General features: G+C 50.2%; 1 protein-coding gene across 8 annotated transcripts in view; it reads right to left on the reverse strand.

The window, feature by feature from the left end:
* PPP1R13B (protein phosphatase 1 regulatory subunit 13B) overlaps positions 1 to 27,310 on the reverse strand; it is an 83,753-nt gene that overhangs the window by 3,678 nt on the left and 52,765 nt on the right. For 6 of the 8 annotated variants that reach the window (XM_061395479.1, XM_061395481.1, XM_061395480.1 and 3 more), the window contains exons 5-13: positions 16,457 to 16,558; positions 14,097 to 14,271; positions 12,810 to 13,006; positions 10,021 to 10,161; positions 6,536 to 6,716; positions 4,887 to 4,991; positions 3,017 to 3,186; positions 2,163 to 2,664; positions 415 to 1,166 (exon numbers count right to left, since the gene is read on the reverse strand). In XM_061395479.1, the coding sequence (XP_061251463.1) occupies positions 415 to 1,166; positions 2,163 to 2,664; positions 3,017 to 3,186; positions 4,887 to 4,991; positions 6,536 to 6,716; positions 10,021 to 10,161; positions 12,810 to 13,006; positions 14,097 to 14,271; positions 16,457 to 16,558 (2,325 nt within the window). The remainder of the gene's footprint in view (positions 1 to 414; positions 1,167 to 2,162; positions 2,665 to 3,016; positions 3,187 to 4,886; positions 4,992 to 6,535; positions 6,717 to 10,020; positions 10,162 to 12,809; positions 13,007 to 14,096; positions 14,272 to 16,456; positions 16,559 to 27,310) is intronic. The other 2 variants (XM_061395484.1, XM_061395483.1) reach the window with 1 other exon arrangement.

Below are 27,310 nucleotides of genomic sequence, written 5' to 3' on the forward strand. Positions count from 1 at the left end.
GAGCCTCTGCCTGCAGCCCCAGCGAGCAAGAAGGGGGCACTGCAGACCAGCCTGCGCCTGGCTCTCAGGGGCGGCTCTGCCTCGGGGGCCCGGCTGTCCCTGCAGGTGTCTGAGGGAGGCAGCGAGGGGAACCTCGGAGCTGAATTGCCCCTGCCCTGCCAAGGGGCTCAGGGCAAGAGGCTCCCACCTCCCTCTGCTCCTCCGGCACCGCTCTGCCCCCAGCGCTCTGTTTAGTAGGGTCTCCTCCCCTAGCGGACTGCCCTGATCCCAGCGATGCCCCCCTTCCTCAGGAACCCTTGGGTCCCCGGGGCCAGGCTGGCTCCACTGTCCGGCACCACCCGACCCAGGTGTGTCCCTGACAAGCTCTGGCTGGCTGACCAGGAAGCCGGTGCCCTGGTCTAGGGTGACACCCACCGTAGAGGCCACAGACAGCGGCAAGGCTGGGGGCGCCTGCTCCTCCCCTGGAGAGGGGGCCTCAGCCCCAGGGCTGGGGGCCTGCTCGGTGGACGGGGCCGTGGCCACGTTGTTGTTGTCATCCTCGGCCGGCTCAGCCGTCTGGTGGGTGTTTGGGGGACAGAGCAGGCCCTCGGGTTCAGGGGAAGGGAGCCGGTTGTCGTTGGCGTCAGAGGCGGGGGCGGGCTCGGCGGGGAGTGGGGCGGGGAGCGGGGTGGGGCCAGCCTCGCCCAGGTTCCCGTTGGCAGTGGTGTTCCCATTGTCCACATCAGCCAAGGAGCCCAGGAAGTCCTGCGAGGGGCTGGGCTGGTAGAAGGGGGCACCCTCCATGCCGCCAGCCAGCGTGTTGAAGCGCTGGTACAGCAGCTTCTGGATGTTGGGCCCACCAGGGCCCTCGGGCTCTGTGATGGAGCTGCGCTTCTTCAGGGGCCGCGGCGCATTGGCCAGCTTCCTGCGCAGGGCCTCCAGGTCGGCGTCGCTCTGGTAGCGCAGCGGTGAGTGCACGATGGGCGTCAGCTTGGTGGGGCTGAGCGGCCGCGGCAGGCTCTCCACGGCCCCGTCCCCGGGCGGCGCGGGGCTCTCGGGCTCCGGCTCCTTCTCGGCGCTCTCCCCAGGAGGCGGGGGCTGCGTGGCACCCGGGGCCAGCGAGCCGTGCAGGAAGGGCAGCGGGGACGGGGACGTGGAGCCAGACGGCAGAACCGGCTTCCCGTACACTGGGGAGACAAGCCCAGCGCTCAGCACCTGCCAGAGGCCGCAGGAAAGCCACGGGAACCGCGAACTCCTCCCTGGGGAGGGGGACTCTCTACTTGATTCTGTGTACGGAATCAGGGCTTTTTCAGATGCAAAAAAGAAACAGGCTGCAAAGCAGCCTACCCACAGTAAAGAGGCACTCGCTGTTTGCTAGCCAAGGAGAGCCACATGACCCTGGGGCTGCGCCACATGGCCAAGACCACAGGCCGCCTCAGGAAGAAAGGGCCCCTAGGGCCCTGGTGCTCCTCGCCCCCAAGGCCAGAGCCTGCCGCAGGTCAGGGCTGGCATTTCCACCTGGGCCCCCCTGGGGAGCCTGGAGATTCTCAAACTAGATTCTGGAACCTGCAGCCCACACGGGAGAACTCTGAGGAGACCCCAGACAGCGCTGAGGCCCAGATCCTGCCGCCCAGGAGGAACCACCATCAGCCTCCACACGCAGGAGCTCCGTTCTCACACCTGCCTCCCCAGGAGACTGGGGTGGACTTCCCTGCACCCAAACCAGGGCTCTATGTCCCTGTGGGCTCTGCGAGAGGACCCCAAAGCAGCAAAACCCTTCCCTCATATCACCCCCAGGGGCCTGGTTCGGCGACTGCTAGGCGGCCAGGGGATCAGGTCCAGGCAGACCCCCAGGACACCAGCTCCCAGCTAAGTCCTGCACAAGTCACTACAAAGCAGGAGAAAAAAGGGCAAATTCTGAGATGTCAGCCTTCTATGGCCTGGATTTCCTGAGTAATGTGGGCAGGCGGGCGCTCAGATGGGAAGTCAGGGAGCGGGGGTCTACCGGCAGAACCGCTCTGTGTATGTCATCTTTATCTCCCGCTCACACAGACGCCCACAGCCACATGTCACTAGGAATCAAGTCTAACCCTGAACAGCCTATGGCCCGGAACTCAGGGTACAGACTGGCATTTTCTGAAATAGGATTTCCCAGCCCCAGAAGGAGTACACGCCCAGCATACCTGCTTTAACCGACTTATTCACGGTGCTGTGTGCTGCTGGCTGGTAATTCTTAGGTGGGGTGGCTTGCTGGAGGTACATGGAGTATATGGAACTGGAATTCACCGTCTGGGGTCCTTTCCTGGGGGACTGTGGCCTCGACCCTTTATCAGCCAGGAAGGGCCTAATGGCCACAGTCAGCGGGAGTTCAGGTTTGCCGTCTCCGGCTGGAAAGGCAGGCAGCCCTGCCGGCGGGTATGTGGGACTCGGGGGCACAGAAATCCTCTGCTGAATCTGCTGCGAGGAGCCTGGCTGGTGCGGGCCACCCGCAGGGGGCAGCGGGGCGGGCTTCTGCCGACTGGGAAGGCCTGCGCTGGGCCTGGGCAAGCTGCCCTCCTTCCTCCTCTCCAGGGAGTTGGTCGAGCCCGGGCCCACAGGGGCAGGACTTGGGTATGTCCCATAGCTCGGGGGCAGCGGCTTGCTGACACCAGGCAGGGGGGGTGGCACTTTGCCGATCTCCATGCCCTAAATCAAGACGTTAGAGAGGAACAGAGTCAGTTTCTGACAAGCTCAGCATGTTTCCACCCCCCGTCAGGAGTACAAAGTAGGACTGTCCTCCCTCCAAGGGGCCCGTGAGCAGGTGTGGGCACGCCGCAGGGTCACACAACAGGGGGACGATCCTGACCACTGGCCTCCCACGCACGCCCAGCCCACGTGCTCAGGGCCGTGAACTCCTTCGGACTTTGGTACGACATGGACACTAACAGGATTAATTTGCCTCACGACACCTCCTACCCCTTAGATGAAGACGAAGGCTGAAGAGGGGTGTGGTCAGCTACGGGCTTGTTTGTGTTCTGGACAAAGACGGATGGCCTACCAGCTTCTCCGGGGCACTCAGGGCTGACAGGGACACGGGCTGGCTAGAGACGGCCCCCTGCTTGAGTGGCCCCTCAGCACTCGCGTCCTTCCAGTCCACGCCGGCCATCTGCGGCGGTCTCACCGAAGAGCTAGAATTCTGTTTTAAGGTCGGCCAGTTTCCATCATTGGCTTGAAAAGAACATAGAATTTAAGTAAAATTTTTCTTGAAATTAGTTGAACCAATGTAAGAATAACCCTCTGCCAGAAGCAAAAAAATCACCTCTGAGACACTACAGTCTGATGGAGCCATGTGGGCAGCTGCCGAGGGCAACCTCTGCCAAGGGGCATTGCCAGCACCTACGCGGGCAGCTGCTGAGGGCAGCCTCTGCCGAGGGGCCGCGCCAGCACCCACGTGGCTCTCACGTGTGCAGAGACTCATCGACCAAGCACACGGATGCGCCAACCCCGGCGAGGGGCCAGAGGGCTGGAGAAACATTCTCAGCTCCCATTGGAATACAGGTCAAACCCATTACATCCACACCAATGAGCAAAACAAGCGTTGGCACTGGGTTTTCAAACACTGTTTACAAATACAGTTACACACAGCAATAAAAAAGATTTATCTTTTGACTTCGTAATAGGTTTGACTTGTACTGCTTCCGGGATTAGAAGAAAAATTTGACTTTAGTCTGTTAGAAATTTCCATCCTCTGAAAATAATTCATGATCACAGGAGAGCGGTACAATTCCCAGTGATTGCAGTAGCAGGCTGCAATCTGCTGCGGTGATGAGAAAGCCAGTGAACCCAGGTTCTTAGGAAAGCCACTGAGGAGGCACACTGTTTAACAGCGTTTTCCAAACTGAGAAAGGGTGCAGAAGCATCCCCCGGTGGGAGAGGCCAGCTCTCAGGGAGTGGCAGGGGCTGGACTGGAGGGGAAAAGGGACGCCCGGGGCACTGTCCAGGCCCTCCTGCCACCTGCCAGCACAGCGGGGGTGGCTGAGGGGCGGCTGGGCAACCGCCGTCCCGGACAGCTGCTCTGCTGCAGCTCGTACCGCGCCTGGTGAGGGGGAGGCACGGGCTCGCACGGCCTGGAGAGGGCCTGAGGGCGCCGGGCAGCGGCACCTCCGAGGCAGAGTCTGCCTGTGGCTGCAGCCCACTGCCTCCCTGCTCAGCCCAGCCCAGCTACCAGCCCTGGCGAGCTCTCCCAGGCCTCAGGCCAAGCCACCCCTTTGCTCGCTGCAGGTCAGGCCGCTCCCCGTCCACAGGTGTGCACGCTCTTGCGCCCCTGGGCGCTCTCAGGCTGGGCCATGTGGGCCACAGACATGCAGTCTAACAGGATGCGCTGAGGGCAAACCCCGGGCTATGGGGCGACAAGCAGAGCTGACTCGGGAGGGGCGGCTGGCCCCGCTAAGGTCACGGGAAACGCGGCTGCCAGCCGCTCCCGAGGCGCCAGGCCCACAGGAGAGTCCGTGGACATCAGGCACAGAGGCACTGGCGAGGGACTAGAACTTCTCTTTCTTCAGCATGAGGCAGGAGGTGCAGAAGAAAGACCCATTTATTCTTGTTAGCAACGGTCAACCATCTCCAAGTGTGATGGGAGATTCCTGCATGAAGCGAAAACTAAAAGCCTCATGATGAACTCAGAAAATCACCTTCATTCTGTAAAAGCAAAACCAGAACAGCCCTTTGGCCGACACCTGCCAGGCCCCTCCTAAGGGGGTCTGGGTTCCGGCCCAGCCTGGACGCCACTCCTGCCCAGGAGGTGGGGACCAGCCCCGTGCGGCGGCCTCTGGTCGGGTCTGAGCGGGGAGCAGCCTTTGTCAGTTTGGAAGAACTGCGGATTTGGCAGCGTTACCAGAGCTCCCCAGAGGGCCTGCCGGCCAACATACGCTTTGCAAACGGGCTCGCGGGGCACTGCGATGGGCCGCGGCCAGGCCCGGCGTCGAGGTGTGACACTGTCCACAAGCGGGTCGCTCTGGGTTGACCACGGCCATCTGTGCGACACGGAACCAGAAGGACAGCCGAGGGCATATTAGAGTCTTCCAGGAGCCTTCTCACTAAGGCTCTCCACCCGGGCTGTGGGCTGGCACGGGGCCCCCGTGCCCACTCACTCTGCAGCACAGAGGGGGCAGGGCTGCGGCCGAACCCTGGGGACACGGCCTCCCGGCCCCGTGGGGGGCTCCTCCTGGTGGCTCCGGCCAGGCAGACCAGCACACACCCATGAAGAGGAGGGAACTGCGAGCCACCGGCAGCTCAGGCGGGCTGGCAACGTTTAAGCTGAGCAGGACCTGGCTGTGCTAATTACCTGCCATCGGACCCGATGATCATCTACTCCCACCATCAGGTGGGTCAAATGATAAAAACAGCTTATCGATGAAAGTAGCACGTCAAGTTTCATGCAGATTACGTGTGCCATGTGGCTTCTGAGACACGGCCACGAAGGGACCTGTGCCAGAGCATGTGGCCCAGGAGGGCTGGGGACGCCTCATCCTGCCGGGGTCAGGGCAAGCCCCAGGTCCTCGAGTGGCGTGGCCACTCAGACCAGGTGCCAGGCAAGCGACCAGCAGTGCACAGACAAACCGACCGCCACCCGTGAAGCCCAGCCGGCGGTCCTGCCATCACAAGTGGCGAGCGGCAGCTGCACCTGCGCTGAGACCCCCGTGACGGGCGGCCCCTGCCATGGCGTCTTACTGCCCGGCATCGGCACCGTATGCGTCAGGGTCACACGTGGCCTCTTGATGTGCTGTCTTCCTCTGAGAAAGGAGTGTGGACTCCCCATGGAGACCAGGGCTGTGCTCGGCTGGGAAGCCGGGGTGCTGCAGGGACCCCATGTCCTCAGGGAGGTTATGCACCACACGGAGCCAGAGACCTGAGTCCGGTCACACCGCCAACTCAGGGTGGTGAGGGCCAAAGGGATGGTCTGTGGACTTTCTGATGGACAGAGCCCGTTTTGGTGGAGAAGGCAGAGCAGCTACAGCAGTGATCCGCAACCTTGGCGGCACCAGGGACCGGTTTGTGGAAGACAATGTTTCCACGGACCAGGAGGCGAGGGATGACTTAGGGATGATTCACGTGCCTTATGCTGACTGTGCACTTGTTTCTAATCTCATGCCACCGCTGACCTGACAGGAAGTCCCGGCCCATGGCCCTGAGGTTGGGGACCCCTGAGCCACAGAGCTCTGCCCCTGGGGAGGCAGCTGGGTCAGGACGAGCAGCCCAGCTGCAGGGAGGCGCCCCTGCTGGCCACCAAGTGCCCTCAAGGGAAAGAAAACCTGTGGTGGGAGAGACCCAGGTCTTAACTAAGCTGTTTTCAGAAACCAGAGTAAGGATGGTGAGTCCAAAAAAGGGCCTGCTCTGGTTTCAGGACTGTCGTTACCGTGGTGGCGCACAGCTCCCTGAAAGCTGCCCGAGACGGTGACGTGCCTTGGGGGACACTTCACCAGGGCTGGAGTGCGAGGTGGGCCCCTCTGAGACCTCTGCCCCCTGGTTCTCCTCCCTGCCTCCCTGCTCTCCCCAGAAGAGGGCCAGGGCCACTCACCGGATTTGGACCTTCCATGGGCAGCACTCGAGGCGACGGTGAGGGACTGGGGCTTCGCCGGGTCTCCGGGGGCAGGGCAGCTGCCGGTGCTGGGCACCTGGATGTACGGCCCTACCGCCGCCACCCTGCCAGGCGCGCTCAGGGGCGACTGAGGCGACGATGTGCCGTTCACACGGCTCAGCTGCAACATGGAGGAGAGAAAGAGTCAGGAGAACTGTCAGCCTAGTGTGACGGACGGCTCAGACCCGACCCACACGTCAACAGCCACATGTAGGAAGCTCCACCAGCCTGGGAGCCCAGTGCCTAGAAAGGGTGAGACCTCCGGAAAGGGCCCTGGCCAAGTCCTGTGTGGGTGATGCCTTGATAACACCGACCTGGGTGTGAGCGGAGCGGAGACAGAGCAACCCCTGGGGACCCCCTCACCTGGGCAGGCAGAGAGGCCCCGTCAAAGCCTGAGCTCTGGGCCTGGCCCCTCCCACTTAGTCACTGTGCTGCCATGGGCAAGTGACTGAGCGTTTCTGAGCCTCTGCAGCCCTGTCTGAAAAGCTGGGGGAAGGGCTGTCCCAAGGACTGAAAGAGACATGCAAGACACAGCGACAGGGTCTGGACGGGCAAGACTCTGAGCAGCTCCCTGAAGGCAGCTCTGCCCATCTCAGCAAGGACACTGGTCCTGTGACACTGCCCCGCCACAAGAGCATGCAGACCAGAGATCTGACGGGGAGACATGGACCCTCAGAGTTCCCCAGACAGGCTGGAAGTGAGACATGCATGCCTTTCCCCCAACTGTTTGCAAAAGTCTGCATGCGTGAGCATGTGTCACTCTGGAGAAACGGTCCATGATTTTAAAAAAAAAAGTAGTATTTATTTTCGTTGCTGCATGTGGGTCTTTACTTGTGGCATGCGGGATCTAGTTCCCTGACCAGGGATCAGACCCGGGCCCCCTGCACTGGGAGTGTGGAGTCCTAACCACTGGACCACCAGGGAAGTCCCAGGGTCCATGATTTTGACAGCTGCTCAAAGGTGCCAAAAACCTTTGGGTTGGAGACACATCTCTGCAGGAGCACCAGCCTCTTCAGGAAGATGCCCTGACACATCAGGTTCAATAAGCAGTAATGTCTGTATAGCCATTTGGAATGGTTAATTTTACCCATCAACGTGGCGCGGCTGTGATGGTGTTTTTAACATTTAAATCAACAGACTGTGACTAAAGCAGATTGCCCTCCATAATGTGGTTGGGACACCCCATCAGTTGAAGGCCCTAGAGGAAAAGACTGCCTCCTTGGAGGCAGAGGGAGTTTTGTCGCAGACAGCCTCAGACCTAGGCTGCAACACCAGCAACTCCCTGGGTTCTTCAGGCCGTAGGCCGGGTGCACAGAGCTGGGGTGTGCCAGCCTCCACGCCTGCCTCAACAGCTCCTGACAGTGAGGTGACTGACTGACCGAGCTCCACACAGGCTGCACAGAGGACTGCCCCACCATCAGTAAGACCGAAACGTGATCAGGTGTGGGGCGAGGGCACGCCTCCTCCCCATGGTCTCTGGGCGAGGGCACGCCTCCTCCCCATGGTCTCTGGGGCAAGGGCACGCCTCCTCCCCATGGTCTCTGGGGCAAGGGCACGCCTCCTCCTCATGGTCTCTGGGAGAGGGCACGCCTCCTCCCCATGGTCTCTGGGAGAAGGGAACCGTTACCTGCAACCAGGGCATTACACAGAGAACCACTGACCTCTAGGCACCCTGGTTAAAAGAAAACAGTGCAGATATGTAGCCAAGAGCCTCTTCAGCTGAGACCACTGCACATGAGGCCCCCCGCACCCGTCCTCCTCTGGGCCACCTCCCCCACCCCACCCAGGGAGCCCCTGGCGCCCAGCCCTCGCCTCCTGAGCTGCCCCGAGGATGCTGGTCCACCACCAGAGCAGCTCACAGTGAGGACGAGGGGCTCCTGGGGCACCATCCCAGCTGCCGGGCCGCCCACTCCCCTTCCACTGCTGAGGGGCGCGGCCGGTCAGCTCTGCACTGAGGCCCTGCTCCCCCGGAGCCCGCAGCACCACTGGGGGAACACAGAGCCAGCCAGACGCCACACACAGCGGTGGCCATCCTCCCATACGTTCCCTGTGATACACACACTCATGAAGTGCTGGGAGCAACAGCAAGACTCGGGGAGCTCTACTGACAACAGGGCTGGAAACGTGAACACGGGCCCTGGGATATAGAGAACCACCAGAAGTTATACAAGGAGTAAAGTGCTGATCGGAAATACACCCGTGTTACAGTTAAACAGAAAAAGACTAGCCACAGAACAGTATAAATGATGTAAATGAAAGTGAAAGTGCCTCAGTAGTGTCCAACTCTGCGATTCCATGGACTATACCGTGCATGGAATTCTCCAGGCCGGAATACTGGAGTAGGTAGCCTTTGCCTTCTCCAGGGGGTCTTCCTGACCCAGGGATCGAACCCAGGTTTCCTACATTGCAGGCGGATTCTTTACCAGCTGAGCCACAAGGGAAGCCCAAGAACACTGGAGTGGGTAGCCTATCCCTTCTCCATGGGATCTTCCCAACCCAGGAATTGAACCAGGGTATCCTGCATTGCAGGCGGATTCTTTACCAACTGAGCTATGATGTAATTCCTACAATTCCATTTTCAATTAAAAATTGAATACTTTTCTGTCTATATTAAGCAAAAGACTGGCACCATTAACAAGTATCATCGCTGGAGAATGAGGAGGACAGCAGGATGCTGTCTCAGCTGTTCTGTTTAGGGGGCTTCCCAGGTGGCACCAGCAGTAAAGAACCCGCCTGCTAATGCAAGAGACGTAAGAGACACAGGTTCCTTCCCTGGGTTGGGAAGATTCCCTGGAGGAGGGCACGGCAACCCACTTCGGTATTCTTGCCTGGAGAATCCCACGGACAGATGAGCCTGGTGGGCTATAGTCCATAGGGCTGTAAAGAGTCAGACACGACTGAAGCGACTTAGCACATACTGTTTCAACTTTCTTCCAGTGAGTATTCATTACCTTTGAAAGTCAAAATACTAAATAGTTTTTAAAAGCACTAACCCCTTATACAGCACTTTGCTCAAGAATTTACAAAGCCCTGCCACATGGGTTACCTCTAAGAACCCTTACAGCAGCCCTCAGCTCACAGTAAGTGCATCAGGCACATAAAGTCAAGGACTCTATGCGCACAGCCTGAACCGTGACTCCAGGGCCCAAAGCTCCCCAGTGGAGGGAGACAGAGCCGCCTGGGGAGGGTGCATGGTGAGCAACAGCAGTCTGGGGTGCAGACAGGCTGGGATACACTCCAGGAACAACTGTCTTTGGGAACAAGAACTTACTTCTACTGACATTTTTTATGGTTTACGGCCAGTTCGTGCTCTATCAGCTATGGCAGTGGGGGGCAGCAGGGCGGCCTTACAGCAAAGATGTACACTCTGAGGACGAACCATTTGCAGTGTTTTATCTCACAGAAATATTTTCTTTTGCACGTGCCTGAGTTTTCTTCCCATACAGACGCTCGCGCAGCTCGCTGATCCGCTTGTCCATCATGGCCACCTCCACGTTGCGTTTATTCAAGAGCTCCTTCTGCTGCTGCAGCTTTGAATTCTGTTCCTGGTTGAGCTGGTTACGAATCTGCAGAACAGAAAATACAATGTTTATGATCTGTATTCATTAAAAGGTCAAATTCTCATTGTTGGGGGGTTAAAAAAAAGGAAGAAGAAAAAAGCAACATTTGGTTCTTACGTGTATTTACATACAGGCATCATCCCCGGTGCTAAATAGTTTACAGGTGCAGCAGGGATGAAGCCGGAACCTAATTCTTATGGAACAAAAAGAGAGCAGGTATCCGCAAATGTGTCTTCAGAGCGTACGGAGGACTAGTGGGAAACAAGCCTGTGGCCCTAGGGAGCTGGGGTGGGAGGCCATTCAGTGACCCTGTCCTGGACACGCCAAGGGACCCAGGGAGAGGCGTCTGGTTCTGCCCCACGCAGGAGACCCATGGACGGTCCGAACACCAAACTGAATGTTCTTATATCATTTTTAAAAATTGCTGCACACAAACTCTTAATTGTGGCACGTAGGATCTAGTTTTCTGACCAGGGATTGAACCCAGGCCCTCTGCACTGGGAGCTTGGAGTCTCAGCCACCGGACCACCAAGGAAGTCCCTTTCATGACATTTTAATGGGTTAGTCAGGACTTTAAAAATATGAAATAGACAACAGAAAACATCACAGTGCACTGCGCACCGGAGGCTAATGAGCACTGTCATGTCCAACTCTTTCAGATGCACACAGGTACCAGCACATATAAGAGGAACTAAAAAGCCTCTTGATGAAGGTGAAAGTGGAGAGTGAAAAAGTTGGCTTAAAGCTCAACATTCAGAAAATGAAGATCATGGCATCTGGTCCCATCACTTCATGGGAAATGGATGGGGAAACAGTGGAAAGTGTCAGACTTTATTTTTCTGGGCTCCAAAATCCCTACAGATGGTGACTGCAGCCATGAAATTAAAAGACGCTTACTCCTTGGAAGGAAAGTTATGTTCAACCTAGATAGCATATTCAAAAGCAGAGACATTACTTTGCCAACAAAAGGTTCGTCTAGTCAAGGCTATGGTTTTTCCTGTGGTCATGTATGGATGTGAGAGTTGGACTGTGAAGACGGCTGAGCGCTGAAGAATTGATGCTTTTGAACTGTGTGGTGTTGGAGAAGACTCTTGAGAGTCCCTTGGCCTGCAAGGAGATCCAACCAGTCCATTCTGAAGGAGATCAGCCCTGAGATTTCTTTGGAAGGCATGATGCTAAAGCTGAAACTCCAGTAGTTTGGCCACCTCATGCGAAGAGTTGACTCATTGGAAAAGACTCTGATGCTGGGAGGGATTGGGGGCAGGAGGAGAAGGGGACGACAGAGGATGAGATGGCTGGATGGCATCACCGACTCGATGGACGTGAGTCTGAGTGAACTCCGGGAGTTGGTGATGGACAGGGAGGCCTGGCGTGCTGCAATTCATGGGGTCGCAAAGAGTCGGACACAACTGAGCGACTGATCTGATCTTACCTGACCAGCACATACACACTGGTACCAGAGAGGAGGTAACATGTACTTTTTAAGTTTGACTGCAGTCAAAAAGTTGGAAATGCATATAAATAAATATTATACATTCATCACATTTCACCAAAAGAATTCTTAAAAACTGCACTTTTTAACAATTGCTTAAAACCATAAAAAGTAATAAATTCTTATAACACTTTATTTCATGCCATTTTAATACTGTAATATTTATATTACAGAACTTAATGGCAGCCATGAGCCAGTTTATTCCCTGTGATTAAAAATCCCCATTTCGTAAAGTGACAGAATCCTTTTTCTAGCAAGTGCTAATAGAAGCGCAAATCTTGCTTCTGGCTTGACAAACCACCTGCTGCACGCCTCCTGAGGGCTGCTGACGACTGTGTCCTCCCAAGATCTACCCTGGTCCCCAGTGTGACTGCACCAGTCAGGAGGCTGGGGCCTTCATGGTGGGGTTGTAAGAGGAGGGAGAGAAAGCAGAGCAGGTGAGGACACAGCAAGAAGGCGGCCAGGAAGGGACCCTCCCCGTGAGCTGAGTCTACCAGCACTCTGATCTGGGACTTCCAGCCTCCAGAACCGTTAAGACAGACCTGTCTGCAGTTTTAAGGCAGCCCAAGCTGACAAACACAAGGATTTAACAACAGGCATCAATCTTGTCAAAACACAGCTTACACAAAGGCCTTAGGTATCATCTGAAGCTTAGTTCTTTACCAGTTCATTATATTGCCAATTAAATTCATATCAAATTTCTGTACTAAAAGCATGCTCAGTGAGAGAAGTCACTCACAGAGAACTACAACTGCATGACTCCATTCATACGGAATTTCCAGAACAGGCAAATCCATAGAGACTGAAAGTAGAGTCACGGCTGCTTAGGGCTAGAGGGGTAGGGAGTTGTGGGGTGATGGTGAAGAGGCGTGGGGTTTCTTTTGCAAGCGGTGAAGATAGTCTAAAATCGACTGTGGTGGTGGATACAGACTCTGTGTAGATACTGAAACCACTTACTTGTAAACTGTAAATTGGTGTATCATAAACTATGAATTATAGCTCAAAGCTGTTCAAAACATTCTTTTGTACTGAATACATTTGGTGCCTACTATTAAAGTAGAATTTATTCATTTTCAATTTCTGAGGTTTACAGCCTGCACCGGAAGGACGCCCAAAAGAAGGACGTTTTAACAGAATCATTCCTCAAACTCAGGGGAGTCACCTGGAGCTCCTGGTACAGTCTTTTCAGCTCCACTGCTGCCGGTCCTGTCAGCTTGCCACTGTAAGGCTGGAACCCGTTCAGTTTTCCCTTCTTTAAATCTTCTAATTGTTGACTGAGTTGATCAACTCTTAAAATTGCAGTCTGTACTTCCTGCTTCTTTTCCTGGAACATGGCACTGAATCTTTCTATTTCAGCAGCTATAATTTCCCATCAGTAAAGAAAAAAACATAATTAGTGGACTTGTTTTTTCATGGTATTTTGCTTTTTTTTGGGTGACAGTTCTTCATTTCTATACCTTTAACTCAACTCTGGCATTATCCTTGGGGAGAAAACCATAAGGTGCATAATCCAGAACGTATTTCAACAAACATGTGACCACTCGGAAGACAGTCATTTGCACTAATTATTTAATGTTTTAATTTTGAAGAAATTACTTATTTCATTGGCTGTGCTGGGTCTTAACTGTGGCATGTGGGATCCAGTTCCTTGACTAGGGCTTGAACCCAGGCTGCCTGCATTGGGAGCGAGGAGTCTCAGCCACTGGACCACCAGGGAAGTGCCTGAATGTTTTTAAATTAGGGCAACTGTCCCAAAGCTACCTCGGTCAAGCCACTTAGGAAGCTCAATGCACCAAAGATACCACTCTGTGAGGGCAGGACCACCCAAATCTATCTTGCTTATTACTGTAACATAAAGCAGGTACTGGGCTTCCCTGGTAGCTCAGATGGTAAAGAATCTGCCTACAATGAAGGAGACTGAGGTTAAGTTCCTGGGGAGGGAAGATCCCCTGGAGAAGGGAATTGCTACCCCCTCCAGTATTCTCACCTGGAGAATCCCATGGAGTCGCAAAGAGTCCGACACGACTGAGCAACTAACGCTACTACCACCAAACTGGGCACTAACTGAACAGTAAAGTGACGATCCACGCACACACACGGTGAGCATCTGTGTGCTTCAGCTCAACACACAGATAGAACTGAGGCTGCTCGGTTAAAACAGAACCTCCCTCATGAACTGAGTCTTAAGAGGACCCGAGTCTTAATCCAACGGGTGGCTACAAGCGAGGTAACAGGAGGGTCTCCCTAATACCCTGCTAAGGCTGCAGAAGGTCTTCTAAGACCTCCTAGTCTCACCACGCATCCTGGCAGCTGCAGATGGCAGAGCAAAGCTCCAGCGCTTCCCTACAGCGAGCTCTGGCATCAGCTTATGACTGAGGCGCTTGGAAGCCAGCCTGTCTCACTTGGTCTATGCCTAGGGAGCGTGGATGCCCTGGGCCGTAGCACGTACATAGATTGCCATTCATGATTTTGCTGTAGTCTACTTGTCCTCTCATGGCACGGATCTTCTTCAGCTTATTTTCCTGGGCTTCAACTCGTTCTTTCAATTTCTGAAGCTTTTCATTTTCAGAAATAGACTGCTGCTGACGGCGCTCCTGTTGCTTTAGAAAATGTAAACGCTGTTCCTATCGAGAGAGGAGAATAGCTAGCTTTGAAAATTGAAATGCACAGTCACTTCTGAACACTAAAAACAGTTTAAGTGGAACCCACAGGATCTCCTGTCTTCATGAATATTAGAGAAATGCTGGACACCCCCTCACTGCCATCCTGTGTGTGAAGCCCAGCAGCCCAAGCTTCCTGCTGCTGGTACCAGGTTTCCCGTGCCTACAAAGCAGCTTCCACGGGTCCCTTGCTTAACCTCCTAAAGGAAATGAGCACTGACCAGCAGATTTTATACTGAAAAGAGAGAAGGTGATTAGTAAGGAGATGAACCTCTAATTTGCTAAGTGGCAGGGACCCTGGAGGAAGTGCTTGTTTTCTTTAGGACTAGTTTCTTCAAAAGGAATCAAACATTTTATCATCAAACAAGAACAGGACAGCCCTACAGTAAAAGCACATGTAACACTCTTCAATAGTTTTTTTACCCCACTCATGTGAAGGCATACCTACAGGATAACAGCACTACTGTGGTCCTATCCGTATGCATGAATATACCTAAGGAGAGGTTTACATGTGACTGCAGGCATGACACGTGCAACCTAAGGAAGGGGATATGAGCTTAAACATGGAATAACCCGCATCAACTTGAGTTACACTGCTGAAAATATCAAAGATTCCTTTCAATAGCAGTACCCCTGAATCAATATTTGGAGAGAAAAAGAAAAGCAGAATTAGAAAAGCTTATGATGACATAATACCATGTACATTTCATCTTAGAAACATTATTAATGGAATGAATATATCTTCCAATTTACATAGCTTTTAATTGTTCTTTATCCTTGTATTACTAATAAATCCAATAAACTTTGCAAGACTACTTTCAAAAACAAGTCCAATTTAAACTGTTATTAACATGAATATGGACAGAGTCACATGGTCATTCAATAAATGAAAATAAGTTGAACTGGACATTTGGTTACTAAGCTCTCTCTACAGAGAAAGCAGTAAGAACCTGGGCAGTGATGTCTGCGTGTTCTCTGTGTAGCAGTGTCAGGACAGTTAAGATTATTAGGTCAGGAATCATGCTCAGCAGGCATGGGAGATAGGTCTGATGTTTCAGTCCAAGACTAAACCACTATTCAGAACAGTTGTGAAACCAAGCCATCAGTGTGGGGCCATCCCGGGTACAAAAGCCCTACTGTGTCCCCATTTCTGGTTTATAGGAAGAGGGCTTCAGACTCCTACCCCTTCCCTGAGTCCAAAAGGCAGACTCACACAGTCACTAACCAGGGCAGCGAGGGGATGCAGAGACAAAGCAGGAGCTGTCGGGAAACAGGGTCCTGGCCCCTCCGCCTGCCTCCCCGCTCCCCCGGGGACACACTGCACAACCTATCCTGAGCTCCTCTGCAGAAATTTAGGCCTCACCGGGTGGAGGCTGGTAACTCCAGGCTGAGCACAAGACTCCTAGACACCAGCCTGTTATCTCACCACCAACCTATCAGAACACAATTACACACTGCAGTCTTCACCCCAAATTTTGCCTATTAAAAAAAATACATTCCTGAGAACCATCAATGAGTTTGGATTTTTTGAGCATGAGCCAACTGTTCTCCTTGCCCGGCTCTGCAATAAAGCTTTCTCTTTTCCAAACTCCAACATTTCCATTTTGGTTTCTTTGGCTTCATTATGGGTGGGCAATAGTTTCAAATCCTGTGACAAAGTTTCAGTGACAAATCGAGTCCTCAGTGTATACAGTGAGTTCCTACCATGCCCCAAACAGAGTTCTTGCAGGGCAGGGTACGAGGAAGCCAGTATCTTCGGGGCCCATGACCAGCGTCTTATTGCGGACCGCTGGCTTCCTCTAGAACACTAATGCCAACCACGCCAGCTGAGAACACACCCAGAGGAGAAAGAAGGGGACGATGGACAGCATCTTTTCTTTCCAAATTTTATCTACAAGTGGGTTAAGTTCAACAGCTTCCTGTCCTGGGGGTCTGAGTGTGCAAGTCAAGGGTCAGATGCTCTTGCCCGATACTTCCCCAATGTCAAGAAGCCACAGTGTGCCCTTCTTATCACAGAAGTGATCATGAAGAGGGACAATGTTGACCACTGTGGGAGCACAGTTCTACTCACACGGATCAGCCATGGAATCTAAACTAACGCTGAAGAACACTCTTGCTGACCGTTCCCAACTGCCACTTAGTAACGTACCTTGGCAACCAGCATCTGCTGCTGGTTTTCAATCTGCTGTTGCTGCCGAGCTGCCATATCTTGGAGTTCTGAGAGGGTAAGTTCAACACGTGGATTCCCAACCTATAGAGAACAAAACACGCTCAGACTGGAATGGATGCTTGTCTGCGTCATCATTTTTCTCTAATGTCAGAATGCACACACATCAAGATTTTTAAATAGGTTCCCTAGAAGTTAGAGGAACATAAGTTAGTTTACTTTCTCCTAAGAACCTTTCCTCATTGTTGACTGCTTCTATTAAATTTATTTGAGTAAATGGGGATGTCAAATGTTTAAGAGTACACAAACTAAAAAATAAATGTGCAGGTTACACCTAAGGGCAAATGTCATTTCACTGCCACCTGGTCTCGAGAAGCGGAAATGCATCAAAGATTCTGAAATATAAATATCTCATTAAAAACACCATCAGTATGGCCTACACCAAAGACTGACCCACGATCGACAGAGCATTATCCACATCCGCAGGAGTGGCAACTGATGGAATCTGAAAGCATGTCCCCATCCTGTTACTGACAGGATGCATTTTTTTGTGCTCATCATGAGCTTTCAGTTCAGTTCAGTTAAGTCGCTCAGTCGTGTCCGACTCTTTGCGACCCCATGAATCGCACCATGCCAGGCCTCCCTGTCCATCACCAACTCCCAGAGTTCACTCAGACTCACGTCCATCGAGTCGGTGATGCCATCCAGCCATCTCATCCTCTGTCGTCCCCTTCTCCTCCTGCCCCCAATCCCTCCCAGCATCAGAGTCTTTTCCAATGAGTCAACTCTTCGCATGAGGTGGCCAAACTACTGGAGTTTCAGCTTTAGCATCATGCCCTCCAAAGAAATCCCAGGACTGATCTCCTTCAGAATGGACTGGTTGGATCTCCTTGCAGTCCAAGGGACTCTCAAGAGTCTTCTCCAACACCACAGCTCAAAAGCATCAATTCTTTGGCACTCAGCTTTCTTCCCAGTCCAACTCTCACATCCATACATGACTACTGGAAAAGCCATAGCCTTGACTAGATGGACCTTTATTGGCACAGTAATGTCTCTGCTTTTGAATATGCTATCTAGCTTGGTCATAACTTTCCCTCCAAGGAGTAAGCGTCTTTTAATTTCATGGCTGCAATCACCATCTGCAGTGATTTTGGAGCCCCCAAAAATAAAGTCTGACACTTTCCACTGTTTCCCCATCTATTTGCCATGAAGTGATGGGACCGATGCCATGATCTTCATTTTCTGAATGTTGAGCTTTAAGCCAACTTTTTCACTCTCCTCTTTCACTTTCATTGAGGCTTTTTTTAGTTCCTCTTCACTTTCTGCCATAAGGGTAGTGTCAGCTGCATATCTGAGGTTATTGATACTTCTCCCAGCAATCTTGATTCCAGCTTGTGTTTCTTCCAGTCCAGCGTTTCTCATGAGGTACTCTGCATATAAGTTAAATAAGCAGGGTGATAATATACAGCCTTGACATACTCCTGTTCCTATTTGGAACCAGTCTGTTGTTCCATGTCCAGTTCTGACTGTTGCTTCCTGACCTGCATAAAGATTTCTCAAGAGGCAGGTCAGGTGGTCTGGTATTCCCATCTCTCTCAGACTTTTCCACAGTTTATTGTGATCCACACAGTCAAAGGCTTTGGCATAGTCAATAAAGCAGAAATAGATGTTTTTCTGGAACTCTCCTGCTTTTTTGATGATCCAGCGGATGTTGGCAATTTGATCTCTGGTTCCTCTGCCTTTTCTAAAACCAGCTTGAACATCTGGAAGTTCACGGTTCACGTATTGCTGAAGCCTGGAGAATTTTGAGCATTACTTCACTAGCGTGTGAGATGAGTGCAACTGTGTGGTAGTTTGAGCATTCTTTGGCATTGCCTTTCTTTGGGATTGGAATGAAAACTGACCTTTTCCAGTCTTGTGGCCACTGCTGAGTTTTCCAAATTTGCTGGCATATTGAGTGCAGCACTTTCACAGCATCATCTTCCAGGAAAGCTCAACTGGAATTCCATCACTTCCACTAGCTTTGTTCGTAGTGATGCTTCCTAAGGCCCACTTGACTACACATTTCAGGATGTCTGGCTCTAGGTGAGTGATCACATCATCGTGATTATCTTGGTCAAGAAGTACAGTTCTTCTGTCATGAACCTTGCTCTAAAGTAATTACTTCCCACTTATGAACTCATTTAAGCCTTAAAATGACACTCTCAGGCAGAGATCATTACAGCTCCATTCTACAGATGAGAAAATAAGCAGAGAGAAGTTCAAATAATATGCCCCAGGTCAGTTGCATGGACAGAGAAGGATGCAGAGGTTTGTTCCTGACCATCTCCTACAGCACCCCCTTCTAGACTGGACGTGTGACATGCACTGCATCACACAATCTTCACAACAGACCTGTGCAGGCAAATGAGCCCACATTGCAGAGGAATCCCGGGGGAAAGGCAGAGGGATATGGCTAAGGACACAGAGCTGGCAGAGGGCCAGAGCTCCGATTCCAGCCACGCCTGTCTTCCTTCGGCCTTCTCCAGCCCATGGGTCACACCACGCAGGTGCACAGCCCCTCCTTGGAGCTCCACGGTCCATCTCTGGGCTCCTCTGTACTCTGGGCCTCTTGTAACTTTTCACAAGGGTACCAAGCCCTGTTCCTCCGACTTCTGTCCTCCCCAAATCATATGGTGGTAAGCCCATTCTGGACTGTTAGAAAGTGGAATCAGGATTTAATTAACTGGAGCCCCCATTCTGTTTATCTAAAGTCCTGATAAAGCAATGTGGAGCAAGTTCCTTTTCTAAACCAGGTGCTGTAAACTGTCAAGTTACAGAAATTTCATTTGAGATTGGTTCATTCTACAAAAATGCCCCACCTGTCACAATGCACTCAAATTTCTGCTTTAATATTAAGAAAGTGTTCTAATTTCCATCTACTGAGATTTTTGCAGTCACCACCACAAGGAATTTTTAAATTACTTATTTTTGGCTGCGCTCGGTCTTTGCCGCTGCGCACGCTTTCTCTGGTTCCGGCGAGCAGGGGCCACCGCTAATTACAACGCGTGGGGTTCTCGTTGCCGTGGCTTCTCTTGGTGCAGAGCACAGGCTCTCGGCGCGTGGGCTTTTGTAGTTGGCGGCTTGCGAGTTTAGTTTGTCCCATGGCATGTGGAAGCTTCCCGAACCAGGGACTGAACCCATGTTCCCTGCACTGGCAGGTGGATTCTTCATCAGGGAAGTTCAACAAAAGGTATTTTTGAAACTTTCAGAAACATATTTTCGACTAGAGAAAAATGAAGTTCCTGTAACAAATCTTTCACTTTACATTAATTTCATAATTTTACAACTTGAAAAAACCCCAAAACTTAGCTCTTTGGTCTCCCCTCCCCACCAAGGGCTTAAAATAACAATAAAAAGACGACGGAGGAGAAACTGAACGGTTGCGTGTTCTGATATTTACACTTGTGAACAAGACACAGCTCTCTGTATGTGTTGTGTTATGTGTGTCTCTAATTATAAACTAAGATATATTATATTGACGTAAGTAATTCAGATATTGTATCTTAGGTATATACTAATATATATTGTACTTTAATAGAAATTTTCCCTGGTGGCTCAGATGGTAAAGGTCTGCCTACAGTGTGGGAGATCCAGGTTCAATCCCTGGGTCAGAAAGATCCTCTGGAGAAGGAAATGGCAACCCACTCCAGTTCTCTTGCCTGGAATATCCTATGGACAGAGGAGCGCGGTAGGCTACAGTCCATGAGGTCGCAAAGAGTTGGACATGACTGAGCCACTTCACTTTCAAAACATCTATATGTCACATGGGCTAGCCCAACACAAAGCTCTTAATCTGAAGTTGAATAGAAATTTTATTGATGTAGATATTACAAACATAAAACTGTATAAATCTGTGTTCAGCTCAGTGAATTATTTCAAAGTGAACACACCTGTGTAACTTAACTTTATTGTAAATGGGTTATAAAAACACAAGCCACCATAAACTTGTAAGTCAAAAGACAGGCAACATTTTATACTTTAGTACATATTCCCTAATTTGTTCAATGTGAAAATTTAGCAGCAAGCATCTTTTCAGGGTTTTTTTTTTAAAGAAAACAAAAACCTCTGATGCAAATTCGATCCTTTTATGACAGGCCTAACAGCATGTATTTCTCCATGTAAACTCAACCCCAGAGGAATAATTTTAAATTCTCCATATGAACTCAATTTATTCAGACAAACCTATGACCTAATTCCTCACTTATTTCTTTTCATTGCATCTAATAAGAAGAAATCAAATCCTGCTCCCTTGGGCACTTGAAGGTCCCTCATTATGGTAGTTATCTGATGAGATCAACTCCAGGTTACAGAGAGGACAAGTCACTTCCACAACCAGTAAAATGAGTGGGAAAGTTCTCTCGGGACAGCTCTGCAGGCCCATGCAAAGGACTCAGCTCCCCAGCCTTGACAGGGTGGAGGGGTCAGGAGAACTGGAGTTATTTTTTTGTTTGAGCACTATACATGTTTGAAATCATGGTAAGTCATTTACTCTTGATATGCCAGATATAATCCCAGACACTGTAAGTAATAAAAAAGTAAAATGCAGTTGGTCCCTGTTTCCAACGAGCGAGCCTCTCTTCTGCTGAATGAGATAAGAATCCATCAAGTTCAACCATGAGGAATGGAACCTGAGCTCAGTTCTCTATTCTGATATTCTCACTGTGAAATAAAACGAGCATTCTCCCAGCGCAGCGGTGAGGACTTGCGCGTCATCATGCACTCCTGTGAAAAGTGCACTGTGCGGCTGGCACCATCTTGGAAAGCCTGCGAGCAGCTCAGAAAAGCAGGACCACAGCCGGCTGCCCTGGTCCACCTGAGACCTGCAGGTCTGAGAACACAAAGCGCCTCTTAAAGCCTCACACCCCAAAGAGCTACGAGTCCAAATGAGAAGCCGAGCCCTCCTTACATTACTGCTCCTGACTTTACAGAAATTCCGTGTAAAAACATTATCTCATGGGCTTGAAAACAGATCCTCCAGCCCAGTCAAGCTCTGGATGACTGTGATTCTGGCCAACACCTTGATTACAGTGTCACAAGAGACCCTGAATCCAAGTCACCCAGCCAAGCCCTGACTTCGTGACCCCTAGAAACTACATAGATACTATAATGTGCTGTTTATTTCATAACACTGTTAATAAAAATCCCATGATTTTCTAATTTTTATGTTCCTAATTTAAGATCAGCAACTTTAAAAAATTGATAAGCATATATTCTAACCCATTTCTTTTTTTTTTTTTAGTTTTTTTCTTTCTAACCCACTTCTGACACAAAACTTCAAAAACATACATAATGGCAGTAAGTTAACAAAATGAAATGACAGGCTAGTATATTAAACACACAGTGAAATTTTTCACATTTACTTTAACTGAGGCATAATTTACAGACCATAAGCACACCACGTGAAGTATGCTGCTGCATTAGGTGACCACTGCACATCACAGTCTAACCACCACCCCAGTCAACACAATGCCGCCATCATCCCAGAAAGCTCCCCTCCGAGCGTCCCAGTCAATTCTACCCCACCCGTGGGGGTGGGGGCGGTTGCGCCCCGATCACCAAGCCCTGTGTGCTGAGAAGTTCACTAGACAGGGTCACTTCCTGGGTCTGGCTTCTTTCCTTCAGCACGGCGTTGCAGACATTCGTCCATGCCGCTCCTCTCTGCTGTCGACAGCGCTCACTTGTATAAGCACTTTTATTTTCCCGCTCATCTGCTCATGAGCATTCAGGTCGTTTCCACTCCTTAGCTATGAGGGATAAAGCCATCTTGAACATTCATGCACCAGTATTTATGTGGACAAATGTTCTGGCTTATTTTGGGTAACTGATGTCAAGAAGTGAAGCTGGGGACTGAGCGCTGTGTGGTTAAGTGCTCGTTTCACTCACTCAAACTGACAAACTGCTCTCCAGCGTGAAGCATCATCCTACACTCTCCCAGCGACACACACGAGTTCCAGCTTCACCTCATCCTCGCTGATATCATCCTACACTCTCCCAGCAACACACAAGAGTTCCAGCTTCACCTCATCCTCGCTGACATTTGGCGTTGTCAGGGTTTATATTTTAATTATCCTCTTTTTAAAATAAAATGGTAACCTCTTGGTGAAGAAAGAATCTCATATAATGGTATTTTATTTTGATAAGAATGAAAAAGGTAAGCATAAAAATGTTATTAAGCTATCAACCCCAAATGCACTATAATCAGATTTTCAGTAAATAAGCTAGCTCAATTTGCTAAAAGTTAGACGTAAATGGGGACTTATTGGCTAATGTCTCATTTGTACTAATTATGTTGAATCACAACTAAGAAAGCCAACAAAATAAAGTATGCTTGACAAACAGGCTATCAGAACTGGATTTTTTAGATATTAACTACAACCCACTTGATAATTATGGTTAAAAGCTTTAGATCACAAGTCAGTTGATAACATGGCTTTAGTCAAATGTGTTTTCATCTCCTCAAGTAATTTGTTTTATATATAATTTTGAAATTGGTTCTGCAATAATTCATTTATTAAAAACATATAATAAGGTTTCTTAACACAAACCACTGTAGACAATTACGCAATACACTTGTCTTCCATCTTAAGCCTCTAATTATGTTTTTATAGATATTTAGTTTTTCAAATATTAGTAAAAAGACTTAGCTTTATCTCCCATTTATTGTACTGTGAAAACATTCTGCCAACATGTGCTAAATGTATTTTTCCAATACGTGCCCCAAACTATCAAAGACCAAAAATTTGTCTGTGAAAACAAAAGGATTCATCACCGCACACAGTATCTGTTCAGTTAATGACTCCTCACTACCACAGTTCCTAGAAAATGACGCCATTTTCCAGACAGCTTTCTTTGGTATAGTGACTCATCCAAAACACATTAGTAAGTGCTGTGTTGTTGTTCAGTCGCCAAGTGGTATCCGACTTTGCAGAGTAAGAAGTGACACTGTGACACTAGTTTCAAGCAAACAGTTGGTTTGAACGAAGCGTGTCCCGTGTGGCTCCGTGGGAGGGGACCCTCGGGAGCTGGGCAGCTTTCCCCAGATGCCACGCCCCCGTGCGCCGCCCCTTCCTTCGTGGCTCCTGTGCTGCATCCTCTGGCGGGGGGACCTCACAGCCATGACGACGGCCATGTGCTGAGTCCTGTGAGTCCTCCGAGCAAACTGCTGACACCGAGGGTAGTCCTGGGACCCCCGGATACAGGCACACGCATTAAGGATAAATCAGTTTGCCTTTACACCATAAAGTCAAACCAGATCTTCAGAATTCTATTGGACAAGTGAGCTCCGAATGCTTACGGCAGTGTGTACATATAACCTGGATGTTCCCAGACGGGCAGAGCAACAGTGTCACACGAGGGTCTTCAGGCCCACCTCACACTTACTGAATGAAAAGTTCTGCCAGTGGGGCCGGGGCCTTTGTTTCTTAGACAGCTGACTTTGTGCCCTGCACTGCGGGGAGAGCAGTTGCCTCAGCAGCTGCTGGCAGGCATGGGGCACGCAGGTTCAGGTGCAGTTATTCTAGGTCCAGGGTACACGGCAAAAACATTTTTGGAGAAGGATATTTTTAACATCTTATTAACTTTAAAAAATGCACATAAAAGTGCTTTGTAGACAATAAAGTGCTTCACAAAGGTAACATATTATTAGGCTTAAAAGGCAGATGTGGTGCCATAAACACCGTAACCTCTTAGATGTCACGCTTCCAGCACAAGAGTCACGCCTCCTCACCAGCTCCCAACCCTCCTCTAATTATAAGCTCGCATGTAGGCTGCAAACACAGCTTTAATTTTGGTTTCAGGTTTCAGTTTTGTTGATCTTGACACGTAAACATCACCTCCATGTTTACAACAAACAACCTCATCCTGGAAAGATCAAGGACCCATTGCGTCGAAACTCACCATACTGTTACTGATCTCCTTTCCTCCTGAGTCCCTTTGGTTTATTATATACACACACACACAGTCCCCGCCTATTTGATATACTTATTTCTCTTCCCCTGAAGTTCAGGCCACAGGAAATCTTAGAACACAAAGGGATCTTCAAGATTCTGTTGGACAGCTAAGTTCTGAATGCTTTGGACAGTGGGTACATGCATCCTGGAGGTTCCCAAACCTGGCAGGGCAACAGTATTATATGAGTCTTCCAGGCCCATCCCAGCCTTACTGAATCAAAAGTTCTGCCTGTGGGGCCTGGGCCTTTATTCCTTCAGACTTTCTGAAGCACATACGCCTGCCAGAACCCCACAGAGGTTTCAGACTCAGAGTGCACCAGCAAGTCAGAAGGCAGGCATAGGAAAAGGATTTGTGGAATGATCTTTTGCAACTGGAGGGTAAGGAAGGAGAATCCTTAATCCTGACAGGAGGAACAGTTCTCCCTGAGTGGCACTCAAAAGGAGAAAACAATCCAGTACCCCACGTGGCCCTACAGTGGTTAGTATCTGAAAAATCTGAAACACCATTAAATGCTTTTCAACTTTATAACTAGTGTATAAAAAAGTACTCAGTTCAGTTGCTCAGTCGTGTCCAACTCTTTGCGACCCCATGAACTGCAGCACACAAGGCCTCCCTGTCCATCACCAACTCCCAGAGCCCACCCAAACCCACGTCCATCAAGTCGGTGATGCCATCCAGCCATCTCATCCTCTGTCGTCCCCTTCTCCTCCTGCCCTCAATCTTTCCCAACATCAGGGTCTTTTCAAATGAGTGAGCTCTTCACATCAGGTGGCCAAAGTATTGGAGTTTCAGCTTCAACATCAGTCCTTCCAATGAACACCCAGGACTGACCTCCTTTAGGATGGACTGGCTGGTCTCCAAGGGACTCTCAAGAGTCTTCTCCAACACCACAGTTCAAAAGCCTCAATTCTTCGGCAACGCACACATCCATACATGATCACTGGAAAAACCACAGCCTTGACTAGATGGACCTTTGTTAGCAAAGTAATGTCTCTGCTTTTCAATATGCTATCTAGCTTGGTCATGACTTTCCTTCCAAGGAGTAAGCATCTTTTAATTTCATGGCTGCAATCACCATCTGCAGTGATTTTGGAGCCCAGAAAAATAAAGTCAGCCACTGTTTCCACTGTTTCCCCGTCTATTTGCCATGAAGTGATGGGACTGGATGCTATGATCTTCGTTTTCTGAATGTTGAGCTTTAAGCCAACTTTTTCACTCTCCTCTTTCACTTTTATCAAGAGGCTCTTTAGTTCTTCTTCACTTTCTGCCATAAGGGTGGTGTTGTCTGCATATCTGAGGTTATTGATATTTCTCCCGGCAATCTTGATTCCAGCTTGTGCTTCATCCAGTCCAGTGTTTCTCATGATGTACTCTGCGTATAAGTTAAATAAGCAGGGTGACAATATACAGCCTTGACATACTCCTTTTCCTATTTGGAACCAGTCTGTTGTTCCATGTCCAGGTCTAACTATTGCTTCCTGACCTGCGTACAGGTTTCTCAAGAGGCAGGTCAGGTGGTTTGGTATGCCCATCTCTTTCAGAATTTTCCAGTTTATTGTGATCCACACAAAGTCTTCGGTATAAACAAAGTATAAAAGTCTTTAATTATGCTCAGATAAAAGCACACAGATATTATCAGCACTGACAACACAGAAGCACAGCTGAAGAAGCTAGAAGGGAGGAGGGAGACGGGGAAAGGGGAGGGGTGCTGAGAGCCTCGTCTTACGAGAAGGGAGGTCCAGAGACATGGTTTCAAGGCGACTGTACAAATAAACAGAGATATATCATTTAAAGTCACGATGGTAATCGATAAAAGAAAGACAATTGAAAGCCAGTAACATGAAGCTGGAAAGTAGAGGGGCAAAGTGCCTTGCTCAAATTCAGCTAGTTAGAAAGTTCTGAAGCCAGTGTCTGAAGATGGGCCCTCTGCACTCCAGGCCCATTTCTCTCACCCATGTGTGACCATGCCAAGCACTGTGCTAGGCAGTAACATGCCAAAGCTACACATCCAGTGAGGGCAGAGCCAGAAAAAGAAATATTCTTCAGCCTGAAAACTATTTGGAAAAGTTACTATGAAAATTTCCAGAAAAGACCATGATTAAAATTTCTCTCATTCTTCATTCTCCTCTCATTCATTCATCGTCATTCATTCATTTCTGCTCTTTCAACACAAATTTCTTAAAAAGAATCCATCTGCTTGGACAAACTTCTTCCCCTATAACCAATGTTAGGCCTTTTCTCCAACTCTACATCAGATGACAAAGGAAGTCCTCTCTCCTGGAGACACCTATGATGACTTCAACCCATCAGCCATCTTGTCTTTTAAAACCTGACGGAGGATCAAGACATCAACACTGAAGACACAAAGCGAGTCTGCACGCCTGTCTCTTAGTCCAGAGACGAGCCCATCTGCCTCCGGGGGACGGAGCCCGCGGCTGCGGTTCCAGGACCTGCCGTGGCAGCAGCACGTAGAGGGCATTGGAGGGCACTGCTCTGCTGGAGACCACCCAGTGCATGGGCACAGTGAGGATGATGAGACCAAGACTGCTCAGGCTGCTGTGTCACACCTTCATAGAAATGAGCGAAATACTCAACAAAGATGACAACTTCCACTGTGAAAACACACAGGGAAACCCAAGGCAATGGGGCTGAGGGGCCACAGCGGGGCACTCTCTCACACGCAGCTCTAGACACCAGTGCAGATCCCAACCCAACAGGAAGAGGCGTACCGTGTGTCCCCAGAGGAAGAAACACCACTCACGGCCAACTGGCAGAAGAACCACCTCCTCCTTGCCTGGCAACAATGCAGCTAAGGAAAGGCCACCAAACTTCAAACTCCCAGTT

Source organism: Bos javanicus, chromosome 21 (assembly GCF_032452875.1).
Source record: "Bos javanicus breed banteng chromosome 21, ARS-OSU_banteng_1.0, whole genome shotgun sequence".
Taxonomy (NCBI): domain Eukaryota; kingdom Metazoa; phylum Chordata; class Mammalia; order Artiodactyla; family Bovidae; genus Bos; species Bos javanicus.